This window comes from Grampus griseus (assembly GCF_964374135.1).
Source record: "Grampus griseus genome assembly, chromosome: 9".
Classification (NCBI taxonomy): Eukaryota; Metazoa; Chordata; class Mammalia; order Artiodactyla; family Delphinidae; genus Grampus; species Grampus griseus.
Window position 1 is genome coordinate 22779732 of NC_139003.1, and position 20499 is coordinate 22800230.

Genomic DNA, 20499 nt, shown 5'->3' on the forward strand with positions numbered 1-20499 from the left:
CTAGACTTCCTAGAAACATCTTTTAGACTTGTGTGTTTAAGCAGTTTTTTTGATGCCTGTAAAAATTATTGTCACCGTTTCTTCTCCCCTTTAATATGTTTTTAATATTTATTGACATTGAAGCATATTGATATAGATCAATTATTTTAATGACTATACAGTAGCCTAATATATTGATATACTGCAGTTTCTCCATTCCCCTACTAAGTTGTTTTCAATTTTTCACAGTGGCGACAATAAACATCTTTGTAAGTGTTTTCTTGGGCCCAAGAATTTCTTTAAAGTGTACATCTAGAATCGTTGGGTCATAATATGTGTGAATTCGACTTTGCTAGATATAACTAAACTGCTTTCCAATTCTATACTCTGTTCCCTCATGCCAAGCCATGTATAAAAAGTACTCATTTCTCTGTACCCTCACCAACCCCAGGCTTTTAAATTTTGCATCTGATGATTGTTGAATAATATCTCACCATTTTAATTTGTTTTTCCCCATTTCCTAACATAATTGAATATCTTTTCATATATTTACTGACCACATGGTTTTCTGTTCTGTGAATTCCTATTCATATTCTTTGACCATTTATCTATAGTCTCTATTGGGATGTTCATTTCTTTCTCTCTCTATGTGTGTGTGTATTCATATTTTGGATTCTAACCCTTGGTTAGTTATTAAACTTAGCTCTCTATTTCTGTCACTCATCACAAAATTTATTCCTTATGTTTATTCACAAGAACTTCTTTAAAAGCGTTTGTCTCTTTTCTCTGAAAAAGCCTGTCTTAAAGTGTCACTTTCATGTGACAGAATATTTACCTTTCACATAATTTCCACCCAAAGCTCATTTATTAATAATTGGCATTTGTAGCACATGTAACATGGAGGCCCTTAATGCAAGGAGATCACGTTTAGCCAAGCTAAAAATCCAGAGAGAAGCAGTCCAGCACTGAAAGAAGAATGGGATCACTCAACCCCAGCTCAGAAACATCCAAGCAGAGCTCCATGGTGATGGATATAGATGACATGTTCAGCTTTGCTCAGCTGGCCAGTTGTCTACACAGTTTTTCTTCAGACATTGCTGAGACTTTAATAAGGGGCAAGTATTAGGGGAAGGGGGTGAGATGGAGGTAGAAAAGAAAAGGAGAGAGAGATGGAATGGGAAAGCAATGGAGTGGGTGGCAGAAAGGGGCACCCAAAAGATATGGGTGACTATGGGAAGAGAAAGAAAGGAGAAATGGGGAGAAGGTGGAGAGAAAACAGATTTGAGAGTGTACCAAAAGAGAATTAAAGAAGGGTGAGCAGAAAACAGGGATAGAATGAAAGAATGGAGAATGCCATACATAGCCAAGGAAGCATTCACAGAAAGAAATGTGAAAGCAAACAAAGAGATACTGACCACTGGAAGGTGTAGAGAAGTGGGAATGTGGAGAACAGTCTGTGCTCTATAGCCACTTGCTGAGAACAGACAAGCTGCCAGGGGAGAGCACAGGTATCTTCCCTCTCCTGGCCAACCTTCCACTCTTTACAGACCCATCTATCTCATACCTGACAACTCTGCTGCGTGCCCATCTGTGTCTCCATACTCAAATTCCAGGGTAGGGCAGTCCACAGAGCCCTGTAATGGAGAAATCTTCGTGGTAACTTGGGAAAAAGGCTGACAAAAGGAGATCACACCCTCATTTCATTTTTCACCTCTCTTGGAGGCCAAAGTTAGAGGAAGAAGGCAACTAGGAGGGTTCCATCTGGGCCTTTCATCCAAGAAGTACCCTCCTCCAAGCCAAAATTAGAGGCTCAGTGTGGGGCTGGGCTGAAGATTCCTATATAGAATCAGAAACTCTGGGCAAAGGACCAGGATAATGAACAGATATGAAAGCTACAATCTGTGCCCATATCTGATCTACATAAACACAGACCTGAAGAACATCTAGCTGATCTCTAGAAAAACAAGACGGATGAAAACAAAAGAAGTAAACTGGATTCTGACTTCAGCTCTGTCATTAACCCATTGTATGATTTTGTATGATTTCATTCTGTGGATCATAGTTCCTCATATATAAAAAGACGTCCTTAGTTCCAATATTCCACAATTTTAGGACTGTCAAATAAGGTAGCATTTCTACTTCAAATTGTACTAAAGGCTAGATTTCCTATGATGTTGTATGTAAAAATTTATAATACCCTTTTAAAAGTATTTTTAATATAATCCTACACCCGAACCTCTTTAAGCATTTTGGGATAGATTTTTCCTACCAATATATTAATAAATATGAATTTAAAAAAATTTGAATCCCAGGTCTTGTCACATACTGTGTGATCTTGAACAAGTTACTTAACCTCTTTGTGCCTCAATGTAGTATAAAAAATGTATTTGGTCTTTGCCCCATCACCCACCTTCCTGGCACAGAGCTCTTAAAACCTTTGGAATTTCCTGAGTAGTAGGAGTGCCTGTTATTCATAAGGAGCTCCTGTCAACCATACTTGAGGTTATGCTAATGAGGTGACTTAGAGTGAGAATTTCAAAAAAGGAGCTCCAGGGAGGGGAGGAGGCTGAAGACTGAGTTCAATCAAGTGGCCAGTGGTTTGACCAACCATGACTAGGTAACGAAACTCCATATAAAAACTCTGGGGCTTCCCTGGTGGTGCAGTGGTTGAGAGTTTGCCTGCCGATGCAGGGCATACGGGTTCGTGCCCTGGTCCGGAAATACCCCACATGCCGCGGAGCGGCTGGGCCCGTGAGCCATGGCCGCTGAGCCTGCATGTCCACAGCCTGTGCTCCGCAACAGGAGAGGCCACAGCAGTGACAGGCCCGCGTACCGCAAAAAAACACAAACAAAAAAACTCTGAAACAATGTGATTTGGGCACACCAATGTGCTAGGAGGGTAATGCCACAGAGAGGGCATGGAAATTCTGCACCACTCTACCTCCATACCTTGTCCTATGCCTCTCTTCATTTTGTTCCTGAGTTGTATTCTTTATAATAAAATTGTAGTCATAAATATAGCACTTTTCTTAGCTCTGCGAGTTGTTCTAGCAATCTATCGAACCTGAGGGGGACAATCATGGTAACCCCTGAATCTATAGTTGGCCAGGCAGAAGTGCAGGTAGTCTGGGGATTCCACTGTGGCTGACATCTGAAGTGGGGGCAGTCTTGTAGGACTGAGCCCTTAACTTGTGGGGTCTGTGCTAACTACGGGTAGTGTCAGAACTGAATTGGTATCAGGGAATTGTTGAAAAATGACGTACTCAGTTTTCTCATCTGTAAAATGAGATAATTCATAGGGTCATTGTAAGGACTAAATGAGATAATAGAGGAAAAGCACTTAGCACACAATCCAGCACCTGGTAGCACTATGTGGACGGTTACTCCAAGAATTTTACTTACTCTACTTATGATTTTAATATTATATTATAAAGGAATTTTTCTCATACTATTATTTTTTTAAAGATAAAGGTTCACTTTTTAAAAAATGAATATTTATTTATTTAGGCTGCGCTGGGTCTTAGCTGTGGCACGCAGGATCTTCGTTGCCACATGCAGGATCTTTGTTGCAGTTTCCTGGATCATTAGTTGCGGCATGCAGAATCTTTAGTTGTGGCATGCATGTGGGATCTAGTTCCCTGACCAGGGACCCCTGCATTGGGAGTATGGAGTCTTAGCCACTGGACCACCAGGGAAGTCCCTGTCTCATATTATTATAACTGTCACTTTAAACAGCTAAGAGAAGAGTTCTCTGATGGCCTAGTGTTAGGATTCTGGGCTTTCACTGCCACGGCCTGGGTTCAGTCCCTGGTGGGGGAAATGAGATCCTACAAACTGCACAGCACAACCAAAAAAAAAAAAAAAAATTTATTAAAAATAAATAAATAAATAAACAGCTAAGTGGACAGATATCTATTGGCTTACTTAACCAATTCCCTATTGTTGAACATATGTTTTTAATTTTTCTTTACTATATACATGAAGCTGTAATACTCATAAATTTTTTTCATATTTAGGATCTTCTCTGACAGATTTTTATAACGGGAATGAATGCATCAAACCTTATGACAATTTATATGGCTCTTTGTACATGACAAGTTGTATTCCAAAACCACTTTATGAATTTACACTGCCAAAAAGGTGATTCATGTTTAAATCCACTATAGCAAAGATTTCTAAACTTCTGGATTACAGGGACCAGTAAGAAAAAAAAAAGGTGGATGGTGGAGAATGACATAAGGTTGTTGATGTTTTATTTTCTAAGTAGAAACTTTAAAAATCTCTTAAATATATATATAATTTTAAAAAATCATTTAATACCCCCAAAATGCAAAAGACAAAATATCAGAATAAGAGCCATTAAAAGCAGTGAAGCTTTTTTTGACTGTAAGTCAAAGTATAAGTAAACTTTACGTCATGTCCCAACACACAAAACTGGAACAGAAGTTTAACAAAATAATATTTACCACTACTATATGTGATAAACCAGTACTTCCAATTAGTCTATTTCTTTAAAAAAAAGTTGGTCTCAACTCACAGGTTACTCCCTACAGTTTGAAAAACATTGTTTTAAATTACATACATCCTTTAAATTTAACGTATTGAACTACATTTTATGAAAAACTCACTTCAATGCCTTGAATTTTCCTCATTTTGCTACAAACCAGTTAAACTTTGTCAAGGACTTTGGGAACGACCTGAAGCAAGAAATCTGGCTGTAAGAGGTCTGAGGTGAATCTTTTGGTTAGGTTAAGAATCTTTTTATTAAGCAAACAATCATTCTCTAGCTTCCTTTTAAGGTTAGGATATCCATACACTAAGCCATTGGGAGAGGGTAGGTCAATGGTGCCCCTATAAACACAGTGATGTACGAGGCTCTGTTGACTTGTGCCAACAGTAATTCTCTTCCAGTAATTCCTGAAGCCCTAGAGAGGAAAGAAAATCATCCTCCCCAGGACTGTTTTCCACAGGAATGCAAAAGGAGGGAGGGAAGGAAAAGCAGATAGTCATCTATCTGAGAGTCAAGCAGAGAGTCTGGCACCTGGGTGTTGTGATAGGGGACGTATTGACAGGTAAGAGCAGCTCTCCTGCTGCAGTGGAAGGTGAAGGAAAGCTAATGTTTCCGGCCAACCTTTGGGCAGGCAATAAGCTCAGATGGTGAGGATCACTGCAGTTGTTCATTTCCACATGAAAAGTGCAGCTGCAGACAATCAGGCAGTAAACTGGGTAAACTGTGGTGCAGGTGGAAAGCTCTGAGTCTCTGGATACTGAACTCACTGGCAAGAGTAAAACTATCAGAGCCTTTTCCTGAAGGAAGACTTGATAGGTAGGGAAAAGGCCTCCTGGTTCAAGAGGAGTTTTAATTCACCCATAGAACATATCATTCCGAAATTATTTTATTCACTCCCACACTGTCTCTGCACCCCGACTGTGGAGAGACCGCTGTATCCCTAGCACCTAAAACAGTGCTGGGCATATAGAAAGAACTCAACAACTGTTGAATTAATAAAAGACTCATCCCCCTGCCCCAGCCCCCAAAAACCATCTGAACAAGAACGATGTCTCTATGGGGGAAGGAGAAACAGGGTGCCCTAAAAGGCCAGATTCGTACTGAGGCAGGGAGGGTGATGATATGGTGCATAAAACCCTGATCCAGTATGGCAGGAGGGCTGAGCTCTGCCTCTGAAAGGTGGTGTGATTTGGGGCCAGTCTTTTCACCTCCTCCACTTCTCTCTTTTATAAAATGGGATGGATTCCCGCTTGTCTGTATCAAAATGGAAAGCATACATGAAATCCCTTTGAAACGGAAATACAATTCAAATGGTAAACCGTGGACTGGGATGCCTAAGATCTGGCTTCTACTACCAGTTCTGTCCCTTGATGATGATGATAATATAGTACTAAGAGCTACTGTGCGCTAACCAACTACATGCACCGTGCCTGCACTGAATTAAACATTTCATATTCAATTATCTCATTTTGACTTTATCGCAACCTTCTGAGGCAGGTAGTATTAACCTCATTTTACAGAGGAAGAAACTGGAGCTCAGAGGCTGGCAATCTGCCAAAAGTCACACCAAGAGTAAATGGTAGGGCTGGGATTCAAAACCTCAAAACCTGCTCTGACTGAACCCAAAGCCTGGTACCCCTGGCCACTGTGCCAGATGAATGACCTTCGGCAAGCTACTTTTGTCTCCCACTTCCGTCAAAGCAAGGGCTAAAACCCGGTGACCTCTATAGACCCTTCCACACCTGACATTTTGTGGTCTGATTCCCCGCTCAGATCCGGTTCTGCTCTTGGCTAGCTGATGGAAGCTGGCTGGATGAGGGGGTTGGAGTGAATGTTAATTCACTCCTTTCATCCTCCTAGTTAGGGTTTCTTTTAAGAAGAGGGAACATACATACTCCTCTCTGTGGGTCTGTATCGTAGCGGGGGGGGGGGCATCCACTCGCTCCGGTACTGCCCCGCCTGACTCCTGTATCATTAACCCTTACAGGGTGGGGGCCTGATGTCCGTGGAAAGTGCTCCCTCAAGGGCTGGCCAGCACACGGGGGGAAGGGGAAGGGCCCAAGTCACGCGGCTGCTCTGCTCGGCTCGGGGCGCCTCGGGGTGGGAGGGCGGCTGCCCCCACGCCGGCCCCTTTTCACTGCGGCCGGGCTCCGGCCTCCCACCCCTCAGGCCACTCACTTCACCTCTCCGCGCCTGTTCCTCCTCCGTAAATCGGCCTTACGAATTACCACTCCGGGGGGCTACAGCGATTAAGCGAGATAAATATGTGAAAGTATCCGGGACTCTGGCTATCAGGCTCTATCTTCGCGCCCCCCGAGGGAGGCCAGAGGGCTAGAAAGCCCCAGACCCGCGGCAGGAGACGGGCGGAGAGGGTCAGGGGCTGCAGAGCCCGGAGTTCAGGCTGCGGCACGGGGCGCGCAGGGGTCTCCCGGCGGCGGAGGGGCACGCGACCGAAACACCTCAGCCAACGCTTCTTGCCCCGGGCGTCTCCCGGCCCCAACTGAAAGCTCTCCGGGCTCCTCACCTCCGACTCCCGCCGCTGGCTTCTGAACGTTTCCCGGCCTTTAGGCGCCGCTGGCTTCCCTTTGCCGCCGCCGTTGCCGTTGCCATAGCCATTGGCAGGCGGGTTCCCGGACCCGGGTGCCGCGGGGTCCTCCATGCGGCTCTCCTCAGCAGCTCCCCTCTGCCGCTCTGCGCTCTCTGCCACGGGTTACCCCACAGCCGCCGCGCGCCGGGAGCCAGGCCCCGCCCCCTCCTCAGCTATTGGTTGAGACCTTTCTCCGCAGCCCCACCCTGCAGCGCGATTGGCTGTTCGACCTCTCTGAGCGGGACTTGGAGGGGGCTCATTCAAGGGATTTTTTTTCCCATTCCCGCGGCGTCGCTGGTAGCCTGACACTCCGCTGTCGGCTCTTAGCTCCACCTCCCACGTCCTGGGCCTTGAGCTCTAGGTGGTCATCTCTGCTTCTCACTAGGTGTCCCTCAGCCCTCACCCCCTCCCAAATAGCGACCGTTTTGGGGAGCTCTAGTCTCCGCCTGCTGCTCCACTGCAGTCTTCGTTTCCCCAGTATCACAGAACTCTGCCCCCAAGTCCTGGCTCCTGAATACTTTCCAAATCCCGCTTCAGTCGAAGGGGCCACCCGCCAGGGACACCGCAGGAAACGAGCGACTCTCCCTCTCTGGAAGCTGAGATTTCAGAGGCGAACTCATTCCACTCGGAGTGAGGGCTTGACTGGGAGACTGGGGGTTGAGGGGTGGAGTGGGGCGTTTTTACTTCACTGAAATTGCTGGTGCCTTTCCGGGCTGGCCATCTGCCTTTCTCTGCTGAAGGGGTGCATCTTCCTCATGGTGTGAGCTAGGGAGTAAAAGTTGATTGGAGTACAAATCCCCAGAGCCACCTGTGCCCCAGTCCTTTCCTTCATTCTAAGTTCCTTCCTAAGGGCTCAGTGTTACCTGGGGCAAATGAGGCTGTGTGGTTTGCCCACTTTGGAACTTACGTAAAAAGCGTCTTACAGTAAATATGTGTGCAGTCTGGGATAGTAATAGAAGCCCCAAACAAGTTGGGGGGGGGGATTGTTGAACTGCCACTTTGTTCCAGGCATTGCACTAGACTCTTTCCAGATATATCTCTCCTACAGGTTGTTTTCACTAATCCAATATTACTGACAAGGAAACCGGGACTCTCAGAGACTAATTACTCCTTGTTTGCAGTTCCCAAGGTATCATATTCTAATATCTTGTTTCAGTGTCTCTCACTGGAGGAAACTCTGCTCTTCTCTTGGCTAACTTCTATTCTTCCTTAAAAATTCTATTTAGTCATCACCTCCTTCTCCAGAAAGCCTTTCTTTTGACCCTCATCAACCTACTCAGGCTGTGCTGGTGTCAGCCAAGTCTGCCTGGATCCACAATCCTTATATTTTCTACTATATCCTCAAAGTAAGGGGCCCAAAAGAATTATCCCCCCTTCTTGTATCATACCTCTCCCTCACACTTTCCTCTGCTAATTAGTAGGCGACAGATCAAGGCAGAGTTGAGAGTGAGCACTCCTTGGAGATTTCTGAGTTCCTTTCTCTCCCTGGTCTCCAACATCTCCTTACTGTACCCACCCACAATTTTCCCTTTCCTCTCCCATTCCCACCACCCACCCACCTCAACCTGGATATAAGCTCTCTGAGAGCAGCTTTTGTTCATCTGTGTATTGCTCATTTCTGTGTGTTTAACACAGGGTTTCTTCTGTACTATCGACTGAAAAATGTCTTGTCGTGGGGAGCTGTTTTGTGCACTGTAGAATGTTTAGCAGAATCCCTGGCCTCTCTTCACGAGATGCCAGCAGTACCCTCCCCCTAACTGTGACAACCAAAAATGTTTCCAGATATTGCAAAATAACCCTGGGTGGGGTTGCGGGGGGCAAAATCTTCTGTGGTTGAGACCCACTGGTTTAAACAGAATTGAATTGATATGAATTTCTAAGAAAGTCTCTGGCTCAAGGCCTAAACTATTTGATTTTGGAATTTTTTTCAGAGTATAATTTTGTTAAACTCTTAAAGATTCATACTCTGCTTTAAAATTCACAACCCACACCTAGCTCATCACTGCTTCAGTGTGGTAAACCTGCCACAGCACAGCCCATTGGGGCTTCTTAATAACATAATTTTCTACCTTCCCTCTTCCCAGTATATCTCCTCCTAAGCAGTCAGAGCTCTAGGATTGACAAGCCCAGAACTTCATATTCTTTTGTGAGCCTAGTCAATCATCAGGATCCCCAACAATGGTGACATACAGGAGTGGCTACTTTTGAGGTTTCGTTCTTTTTCCAACCTATCCCTAGGGCCAAGGGAGCAGAGTAATCTTCAGTTGGGAGTAGAATTGAGGACAACAGCTCTCAAGTCCCCTCTGGCCTTTATGTAAAGCCATTTGCTGAGCCTAGAGCTCCATCTGGCTTCACTTTGGGAGATGGGGTTTAAAAAAGCAGTGCTATGGAGATTGCAAAGAATCAACACGGGGAGAGACCGCAATCCAGTATCTTTTCCACACTGCAGTAGAATGGGAGCCAGTAAAGATCAGACATCTATCTAATCATTAGAGGCCCAGACTTTCAGAGCTTATCATAAGGAGGAAGATATCTGGAAACAGCTACTGGAAGAAGTAACAAGAAACCACAGATTAACTGAAAACTTTGAAACTCTGGGCCATGTAATTGGCACACACTCAATTTCTTTTAGCTTATTTGTCAACAAAGAAGTGACAGCCATCAACACCACTGACTACAGAGGTACCCATAAATATACCTTGGAGCTAATTAGGGACTGGTCCACATCTTGCAGAGATGGCTCCAGTGTGGAATTATTTTTAAACCTACACTACCACTTTCCCTTGTCCCCAAACTCAGGTATTCTGAAGCTGCTGGCAGAGGGCTAGAGGTATAAATAGGTATAGTTACAAGGACCAAACATACCCCTTTCCCCATATAAGCACTCCACTTTAATCCAGAGGTTGGATATGTGATTATATAGATAACACCTGGCATTGAAAAAGCTTAAAAATAAGATGGCAGGAAGTCTTAAAATACCTAGTTTTTGAGGGTATCGGGCAGCCAGGATAAAATAGTACAATAGAAAAAGGATAAGAATACCCTCTTTGCCCTATAAAGAGCACATGTGGGTGTAATGAGGCAATTCAGGCTGTAGGGCCCTAGGCTGAGACAAGGAATCGATATTTATGTAGTACCTAGTGTTTGCTGGGTCTGTAAGCAGTATTTTAAAAATTAAATCAGGTCATTAAATCTTTACTCTAGGAGATAAGCATTATCCATTTCACAGGCAAGAAAACTGAGGCTCTGAATGGTTATATAATTTGGCCGAGTCACACAACTTGTAAATGGTAGAGCTGGTCAAGTCAGCCTGACTCCAAGCTCTTTCCACAACATCACGAGATTGAGAAACTGCACAGCAGTGGGCAGCCTGGGACTACCCTGTGAATCTGAAATTAAGACCAAGGCACTCAAGTTTCCATCCTTCACAAAAGAGGAGTCAAACCTTGCTGTAGGGCTTCCCTGGTGGCTCAGTGGTTGGGAGTCCGCCTGCCGATGCAGGGGACACGGGTTCGTGCCCCGGTCTGGGAGGATCCCACATGCTGCGGAGCGGCTGGGCCCATGAGCCATGGCCGCTGAGCCTGTGCGTCCGGAGCCTGTGCTCTGCAACGGGAGAGGCCACAGCAGTGAGAGGCCCGCATACCGCAAAAAAAAACAACAAAACAACCTTGCTGTAGTGGAGCAAATCCTGCCAGCTGGTTTACAGGCTCCATGCTAGCTGCTGCATTCTCCTTTGAGAATGGGCCACCTTTGAACCATTACCAATTACCCAGGCTATTCCAGCCCTGTGGCCCTTAGTTTAGACAAACAGAAGTCAAAGTGGCATGAGATTCTAATAGGGAAGAAAACATCTTGCATACAGGATATAGAACTTGTTTAGGTTGTCAACTAAAGAAAGTGGCTATCTTTAGTAGCTATTTCTCAAAAATGGCTACTCTACTGGTAGTTGAGAAAGAACAGGCAGTTGGACTCATCCTCTGGTTATGATTTACTCAGGCAAAACCTGACTTAGAGACAATTCTCTGCTAGATTCATTTCTTTCTTCTCTTTGGTTGGATGTCATAGTCAGGTCCTGTAGTCAGGGTCTTTTGGTCCCAAACCACAGGAGGCTGCCTTTCTGTGCTCTCCAGCTTATGGCAGCACACAGAGGGCTTGGGGGACCAAGAACCAAGCTTTAGTTCCTCTGCCTTAAGCCTATACTTCTCAACTCCCCCAGAGCGGTCTCTTTACGAAAGCAGGTTCTTTATACACAGAACGGGGTGGGCAGTGGGGGAAGGGTGATATTTATGAGTGGAATGACCCACCATGGAACAAGGGACTCAAGGCTAAGGACACTTAAACATGCCTATTGGTAAGTGCTTCAGCTTTTCACATCCTTGCGCTACAGCAGGCTCTCTAGCCTGTTGCCCAGAAGCCTCTCTCATCTCTAAATTCCTAGTTCACTGAAGCAAGGAATACTCTCAGTACAAGAATCCATTTTAAGAATATTTTATTTATCTTTTGAGATTACATATTCATTATTGCTGATCTAATACAATCACTTAGACATAAAGATTTCCAAGAGCCTCTCAGATATGGCAATCTTTAGAGGTTTTATTTCCTTTCAGTAAGATGACAATGAGAACTAGATAATTTTACATATATATGTATGTATATATAGTTTAGAACTTGTCCACATATAATTTGCTGGTGTTGCCTATTTTTTCCTGTAATTTTCCTTTATTAAAAAAGCTTAATGCAACAATGCATTTTGATTTCTTTTTTAAAACCATGACAAAGTTAATTTTGAGAAAACCACAGGAGCAGCAATTTCAGATCTGTTCAGAGAAAAGCCAAGCAGCAAAAAAGCTTTGCAGGAGTATGTGGCCATGGGGAGCCGTGCTCATATGGGAGGGGAGGATGAGGAGGTAGGAGGGCAGAGGAAAGGTAGACCAGATACTTTTTTTTTTAATGAGAAAAAGAAAACAGTATTTCCATTAAGAAGGCAAAAAACCTTGAAAACTAGCACAAATTCACTGCAGAGAAAACGGTAAGATTCCCCACAGGCCAGGGTCACATATAAAGAGCTAATTAGTCTTCTTTCCCATGCTTCCAGATACCTAGGATGCATCTGAGGTGAGAGCTCGAGGGAAGAAGATGCATTTGTTCTGATTACACGGGCAGAAAGAATAACGACCAAATTCCAACACCAAGATAGAACCCAAATACTCAGGAGGCCTGGACCTCCTTTTCCTTAATGGTTATGACACAGAGTCCCCAGAAAGAGACGAAGAGTGGTCACCTGAAACTCAGAGGCAAATACCTCACCATGGGTAGCAACATGGGCAACCTAACCTAGAAGCCCAGTGTGGCTCTTTTTCATTTGGAATGGGTCTCTTCACATTTTCAAGGCAGAGTATGTCCTGTCAGGATCAGCACATAGTAATCTCCACAGGCAGCCAGGCTTTGCTGAGAAACAGCAGGTTATGACTTTGGCTTAAGAACATAATAAGCTAGAGTCCAGATATCTGCCTAATGGAATCTTCTCTGGATATAAGATGAGACACAAATTTCATCTTCTGAATCTTCTGTTAAAGGGATCCAATTAATTAAAACAAAAGCCAGAATAGGGTGGGCAAAAGGAAGAATTGAATGGCCTAGTGGGATTTTCAGCATTTATGATCTTCTCCATGAAACAATATAGCCACGCATGTGGCATTTTTCCAGTACTTGCTAAGACATACGGCCTCTGAGGAACTAGATTCTATGGGCTGAGACTGTGTACTATTTAGTGAGGCAAACAACCATTTACCTAAGATCCACCTCCCTACCTCCAAAGGGAAGGTCACTTCCAGACTAGCTCTGTGGGTATATGTGAAGACTAGGAGAAGTTGGAGAAGGTAGAAATCGGAGAGCAGAATTAGGGTGGGAAGGTTATGGTGATCGTGGGTGGTCTGGTGTTTCCTTGGGTCACCTTGGTCTTGAGACTTTGAGGCAGACCAGGATAGGGGAAAAATGGAAAAACAAAACTGAGAGTGTTAATCAGGGTTAGCAGGGGGGAAAAGGACTCATTTCATTCAAGATTCCTAGGACCACTCCAGACTTTAACTCTTAGAACCAATCTGGTCCCAATGGAACCCTTAAGACCAACAGGTCAGTCTCTAAAAGGAATCCAACTCTTAGGTGGGACACAAAATTTCAGGCTGCTCACATTACAAATTTTTTGTAATGTTGGAGTTACTCAAGAAACTACCTCTGGAATACAGAATCCCAAGATGGCCAGAACATAAAAAGATATCCCAGCAGAGAAGAAAGACCACAGACCAAATTGCAGAGACGTTAGATCTCAGTTTCATATTCAATGGCAATGGCCAAAGGGATGAATGTCTGATGACGTTCAAACTAGCTTTGATCATCTGGATTCAGTTTACGGTGTCATCTCTGTATAGCTTAGCCAGTTAAGCTGCAAAGCCCTTCCCAGGAGACAAATAAATATATTCTGCTTCTTTAGGGTGTTGAGCTGTGGGTCTGAAAGATGTCGCATTTCTGAAGCCCTGCTCTCCCAAATCCCTTGGAAAGTAAGCCTTTCCCTGCTCAGTTTCAGAAGGAGTTTTAGGCAATAGGAGGAAGTTTCAGGAAGCAGTGTTTCACAACAAGCCTCCTTTTCTGAGACAGTGCCAATTTGTAGGGAGCTTCCTGGGAAATTATCCAGTTAAATGACAAGGAAGTAAAATTATGGGCCCCAGTGGGGCTGGCCCTCACTTCCTGAGCAGAGGTTAGTTGGGTTAGAAAGAGGGCAAAACAAATGTCTGATAAACATCAGAGCTGTTGAGGAAATAATAGAGGCACATTCCTCTTGGAACCTGAAATTGTTAAAATGGACATAAATATTCACGGAGAAGAAAGGAGTCCTGGGTAAGGAAGGAGACTCCCAGGAAACAGAGGCACAGCTGAGTTCTTTGTGTAGCTTGCCAAAGCCACAACACTCCTTCCTTCCTTCCATTTTATAAAGAAGGCAGTGATAGTGATGGTCAAGGCTGGGAACCCAGGCCATGTTAATTCAGTGGCTTCCAAAAGGCCTCACCTGGGGAAGGGCCAAAGCTGAGAAAGGCAGCTGCTAAAAATTTATTCCAGAAAACCTCAGAGAAGGAGGAGTCTGGAATCCATGGACTAACTCCTGAGCCTGGACAAGAGAACAATGCCCAGTGCTGAGGATTCCGAGTCAGTGGGGAATGACTCAAAAGATCCACTGGGAACCCCATTTCTTTCCTTCCTCAGCCTGTCCTCTGCGGCTCTCACAGCCCTCAGGACAGCAACCACACTCTGGGCCAAGGCGACATTTATTATTTAGGTTAATAAATAAATAACCTAACATATAGGGTGAGCACGGCAGGCAGCTGATTGGAGAGGCAGCTTGCTGGGTTCTTTCCTGTATAGGAGTGGAGAAAAGACTTGGAGTTCTATTCCTTAAAACTTCTTCTGGCTTGAGTTACAGGAACTTAATACCTGCAGGAAAAAAGAAAGATGAGACTGTGATGTTATCAGCTTGTGGGGATGCTGGGACATGAAGAGCCGGCCTAAAGGTATAACGGGGAGGCAGGGACTTTTCTGCAGTGTATGGTGAGGGTAGATAAATGTGGTGCTTTTTCACATCAATGAAGAAGGCCAGTTTTTCTCCATACAGGGGTAAACATCATATCAAGAAGATGAAGTGGCAAATTCAGGAAAGGGAACACTGTTTCATGTCTGGAGAAGGCCTCAAAGAATCATTTGGGGGTGGTAGTGAGGGAGAGTGGGTTTATTTTCCTTAGTTCATGTAAATATGGTGATGGATGAAAAGACCAATTCCAGTGCAGGAAGCTCATCACTACTCAGGCTTCCCTATTTTATGGGAAGTTCAAGGCACCTGTAGTAATTGGGCTTGAAGGGCCCATTCTTGTTGAGCCCCAGATACTTGGCCTGTTCATCTGTCAGCTCGGTCAGGTGGGCATCAAAGGTGGGCAGGTGTAGGCTGGCCACATACTCATCTGGAACAAAAGATCACAAAAGACCTGGTATAAGCATTCTTGCCTCTTGTCTGGCTGTTCTCTCCAGCCTTAAAAAGTTGGAAGACACCTTCTAATTCTCGGAGCTGAATGAAAAATGCTTAACTTTTGCTCACTGGACCTCAATTCTAAGGAATGGTTGCTTGAGCTTAAGCCCAGTGCTTTCCAAAGTCATAACATTTCTTCCTTACAAGCTGTTTCAGCCTTGAACCTTTCCTTCTCCCCAGAAAAGTGAGAAATGAAAGAAGCAATAGGCCTTGGAGTCTAAAAGAAAGGATGGGACAGTGGGTGGACTCAAAAACAGGACGCTCCAACTTTAGTTCTGCCTTGTACTTTATACTTTAGGTCACTCAGAAAAACTAACACTTGGGGAGCTCCGAAAGGAGTGACTGAGAAGGACACTACACCCTTAGTTCTTATGGGTTTCTATGTACATTCTCTTACCTGAATACATATTGCTTATTCAGAATTTTGAGTCATTTCCTATGTATTTGTTTGGTCTCCCTAACTTCATTATACATTCAGTTATGGACTGTTCTACTTTTTTATATTCTTCCAAGGTGTCTATTAAAGGGATAATATGTCAACTTCTCACAGTTGCTGTGCATCTAATGCTGAAGCAAAACAAAACCAGAAGCTGATTTATTCCCTGATCTTTGGCTTGGGAGTTTATAAACATACAGTATCAGTTCAGGTGTCTGAAGCAGGTTCGTTAAAAATTTAAGACAGTTTAATGTTTCTCCTATACGAAACGGCCACATAACTAAACTCTTAACAGAAGCTATTAAGAGTCTTTCCTTTGGCCTGAAGCAACAGGGTCAGAGTTAGAAGGTGTAGTATGAAAGTCTTCTTGGTCTGAGAAAAGTTTGGTAGGAGCTACTTAGCAGCCTAGAACTGGAGTAAGTCAGATGGCACAAGGTAGGAGATGATTCCTCTTTCTTGTGGGGGGAAGAGTTTTTTTTTTCCTTTGAGATTTTTTTCTTGTGTAATAGATACTTTGGGAAAATCCTTAAAATTCACAGGCAGGTAAACTAAATCACAGCAAAATGTCCTTACTTCATTAGGACAACCTATTTGGAAAACGTGATAAATCAACTGTGGATGAAATCTAAGAATCCTAGCTCCTACTTTACAAGATGAAGATATCTTTTTTCTATCCCTAAGAAATATAATGCCCCCAAACTTCCCTTAGCCTCTGACTCTGAACTACTTGGTAAGGACTGGGATAGAAGGACTCTTGCTTACCCATTTTCTTGGGCAACAGGTAGACATCCTGCTTATAGCGACCCTCAGGAGCATTGTAGAGTTCTATCAAGGCAAGAGCCTAGAAAAGCAGAGAAATGGATGCTGACGTGCCATTCACAGCAATCTACCCCATATCAAGTGAAACCCTGATGGGCTAATGACTCTTTCCAGCCCACTGCTTCCCCACTCTGGAGGCCTTACCTGAGTAGTTGCGGTGATCGAGAGCACAAATGTAGGCACTGTGGAGCAGCTTAGGTTTAGCAGACGGCCCTAGAAAGCAAAGGTTAACACACAAATGGGTTGGTTAGATGAAGTCTCTGGCTTTGAGGAGTGAGGGAAGAACACGACAGCCATTTTCCAAACACTTCCCAACTAACATGCTGGACAAAAGGCAGGTGTTCAGTCAGTGGAAATGAACTGATTGACATCTGAGTGAAATGTTAAGAAATTCTGATGAAGATAATAAGATAAAAGATCTCTGCGTTTATGTAAAAAGGAATAGAGATAGTCACATGATACTGAGGCTTATGCCAAAGGAGGGTATATTTCCCTTGAATTTTCTGCTTTCTACAACAGAATATCTTCCTTCTGAGGCATCGATATTCCTTCGAAAAACTGTCCTAAACAATGATCTGGTCAAATCCAAGGGCAACCTCTCCAGGTCGTGATGGGAGATATTTTTTGACTTAGGAAGCTGTGATGGTTTCTGTGCTTTTTCCTCAACCTGGTTCTCCTGAATTCAAGGGCAGTCATGTATTTCCAGTGGGTTATTCAGAGAGTTAGAATGACTAGAACCTTCCCCCCAATGCCATTCTTTCCTACTTTATTTCCTAGGAAGCTTGACCACGTTTTCTGCTCAACCATTGTAGCCCAAAAACAACTATGGTGCTAGCTTTTGTCACCAAATTACTAGATGGGACCTAGAAATAAGTCACCAGACAGTGGGCTGACTTTAAAGCAATTAGTGAATATTTAACAACCTGCCGATCCCCTCCCTGTACACACTCCTGTACATACTTTATAGATGCCCTAAAGTATTTGAGAAGGTGAGATAAGGTGAGAAAAAGTGAAGAGAATAGGAAGAAGACTCAAAAATAAATTTAAAGGCCTCTAGATGAAGACAGTATATGTTTTCATTTTCAGTTTCTTTAATTAAAAAAAAAGACTGAAAATCAAAACTCAAGGGAAGTATTATTGTCCCCCTTGTAATCTTGGTATCTTTCCCTGAAGAAGAGAAAGTGTTAAGGTAAAAACAGGGGGCATTGTTACAGCTGTCAGAAATCTAGGATAGGAAAGAGAAGCTGTCAAGAAAGGAAAAGTGGCCAAACATTGACATGGGAGTCTAAGTGGCCTGAAAGTCAAGAGTAAGGCTGAGCTAGAAGAAGCCAGGAAAGGGAAATATCAACCATACAACCAATATATAGCTGGGTATCTACTACACGTCTGGCTCAGTTTAGGGGAATGGACACTCAGAAACAGGGAATCTATTAGCAAAGACATGACCTTCTCAGAGTTTGCCTAAGATTATCTTAGTTACAGTCAGAAATATCTACTTTGTGCTTCCTGATTAAACCATCCCACAAATGACATTATCTCTTTATAAGCATCACTCAAAGTGGCAACGGTTCTATCCATTAATTCCTTCCACAGTAATAAGCCATTGTCTGACTCAACCTGTAGAGTGACAGAGAGACAGGATAATTGGTGAAAAGTGGGGAACCAAAATAGTTTCTTAATTGCTGAATGAAAAGACCTTTCACAATTAGAGGTAAAATCCATTGGTAAAGTAGTTAAGCTTATTCTTAAGAGGAGTTGAAAGTATGAGAGAATATGAAGGGGAGGAGACATGGGTACTGCAGTCTCTCCTGTCAGGGGTGAACTTCTCCAGCCTCAGGTCTTACCTCTGCCAGCAACACTATCCTCTTGCCATCAGGCCATATTACATGGTCAACTTGGGATCTCACTCGCTCCCAGGTCAGTTCTGGTGTCCGAAGACTCGCCTGGAACACAACACAGCAAGCACACCATCAGCCATGCCAAGTCCCACTTTCTGGATGGAAAGATGTGGAAGGGAGCCATTTCAGATAGCAAGTTGAAAGAAGCAACCAACATGCCAGATGGAGAATACCTGTCCTGGGTTGGTTAGGACTGTTCCATTTCAGGGAATTTAATCTTAGGCCCAGCCAGGGAGAGATCACTCAGGATGTCATTCCACAACATATACTGTGCGCCCACTCTCTGCTGAGCACAGTAAAAGGTGCTATGGGAAATACAAAAGAAACCAAAGACATGGTTTCTGCCTTCAAAAAGCTCATACTTTAGTTCGGGACACAAAACAATACATATGTGAGGGGATAAAAGCCTTTAATACTTATGAAGCAACATGCAAACAAGTGCAAATTAATACAGTGCAAACTGAATACATAAGTGCTGAAGAGACACAGAAAACAGGAGGGTCAGAGCTGAGTGAGATTAGTTAGAGAAGAATGAATGTCCTACACATAGCATGCCGGGGCCCAAGGTTCTGCTCTCATGTCCCAACATCCCAGGTTCCACCTTCTCAATGATGGTGGTTCACCCTAAAGTTACAGAAGCTTTGTGACCTAAGTGCAAATGTGAGGTAGCCTTTAGAGCAATGCTTAATGGTAGAGTAAAGCTCCCAATGGCTCACCCTCCTTCCATTTCTGTATATTGTATATTCCGAGAAGAGAAGAAATGTTAAGTTTATTAACAGCAGTAATCAAATAACAGTCACAGGGTTTAGACTTAAGGCAACAACTTCCTTCTTCCAAGAGGCAATGCCTAAAATAGAAAGGGAGTCTGTACTCTAAGACTACCCATTGGCTCAAGTTGGTAAAATTGAGAAGTTCTGCCAAATAGTAGTTATCAGACAAATAAAGAGAAACACTTCCGTTATATGACAATCATTTACTGGAGTACATACTGTATGCTAGGCATTATAGCAAAGAACACTATTATAGATAAGACTGTGGACTCCTCTACTAGACTGTGAGCTGTTTATTGACAGGGACTGTATCTTCTTTTCTTTACTAATCTAGTGGGAAAGAAAGACATATAATTATAATTAGATTCAGTATATTCAGGACTTTATTAATGGTCTGGACCATTTCTTTATTAGGTAGATGGGAAATATAAAATCTCTTCCGATGTCAAGTTTCATAAATTAGTTCAACCTTTCTAGAGGGCAATTTGGCAGCAGCTAACAAAATTTCATATGTACCTAATCTTTGACCAATCAAATTCACTTTTAGGGCTCTATCCTATAGAAATACTTGTTCAAGTTCAGAAATATAAGTGCCCACGAATGTTTAACCCAACATTATTTATAATAGCAAAAAATGTAAATCAACATGGGAATGGCTAAGTAAATCAGGATAATTCCATACAATGGAATATAATGTAATTCTCAAAAAAAAGAAATTAGTAGATCTGTATTTGTTAACATGAAAACCATACATTATTAAGTGAAAAAATCAAGTTGCAGAAATAATATGCTGTAACCTCAATTTTGTAAATTTTTTGCTTCTTACTTTATACGTATTTATGTTGCTTGAATTTTAAATTGAGGAAGTACTACTTTAAAATTAAGATTTTAAAAAGAAATTTTATAAATAAATACTATAAATAGAGTTAAAAAGAATTTAAGCAAATAGGCCATTTGGGGACGTTAAGGATATACAGAGTAAATCCCTCAGCCTTTAGAAATATCACCATGGAGGACAATAACCATGTAGAGACAAGAGATACTCTTTGGTAATACTGGTAATTTTTTTATTGAGATAATGGGACTTTAAGTATTTCAAGTTCTTAATGTTTCATACTCCCAATCTTCCATTGGACAAGCAATCTTGATGACTGGAACTAAAGAGCTGACACAATGATAACAAGAGTCTCTTGTCTTAGGAAATATTCCCTGGGAAAAAAGATGTGGTGGAATCAAGGAAAGGGAACTTCTTAGGAACATCATAAAAATGATCAGTGCTTAGTAGAGGCAATTTACTAGAGCACTGGGATGGCTATGATGCAAGCAAAAGACCTGAGGGTTTAAAATGGGGTTTGAAGAGCAACTTGGTTAAGTTATCCCCAGCACTGCCCATGCAGTTCCAATAAACTATTAAAGTCTATTTGGCATT

At 43.1% G+C, this 20499-nt stretch overlaps 2 protein-coding genes across 4 annotated transcripts in view; both read right to left on the reverse strand.

The window, feature by feature from the left end:
* The window catches only part of STRIP2 (striatin interacting protein 2), a 44257-nt gene extending 37093 nt beyond the window's left edge, over window positions 1–7164 (reverse strand). Inside the window, exons 1-2 of the mRNA XM_082662555.1 lie at window positions 7014–7164; window positions 1544–1613 (exon numbers count right to left, since the gene is read on the reverse strand). Of these exons, the coding sequence (XP_082518681.1) occupies window positions 1544–1613; window positions 7014–7148 (205 nt within the window). The 5' untranslated portion in view covers window positions 7149–7164. The remainder of the gene's footprint in view (window positions 1–1543; window positions 1614–7013) is intronic.
* A 4395-nt stretch (window positions 7165–11559) lies between these two features.
* The window catches only part of AHCYL2 (adenosylhomocysteinase like 2), a 178211-nt gene continuing 169271 nt past the window's right edge, over window positions 11560–20499 (reverse strand). For all 3 annotated transcript variants that reach the window (XM_082661652.1, XM_082661651.1, XM_082661653.1), the window contains 5 exons: window positions 18247–18345; window positions 16547–16615; window positions 16346–16424; window positions 14962–15082; window positions 11560–14561 (listed from right to left, as the gene is read on the reverse strand). In XM_082661652.1, coding sequence (XP_082517778.1) covers window positions 14555–14561; window positions 14962–15082; window positions 16346–16424; window positions 16547–16615; window positions 18247–18345 — 375 coding nt within the window. In that variant the 3' untranslated portion in view covers window positions 11560–14554. The remainder of the gene's footprint in view (window positions 14562–14961; window positions 15083–16345; window positions 16425–16546; window positions 16616–18246; window positions 18346–20499) is intronic.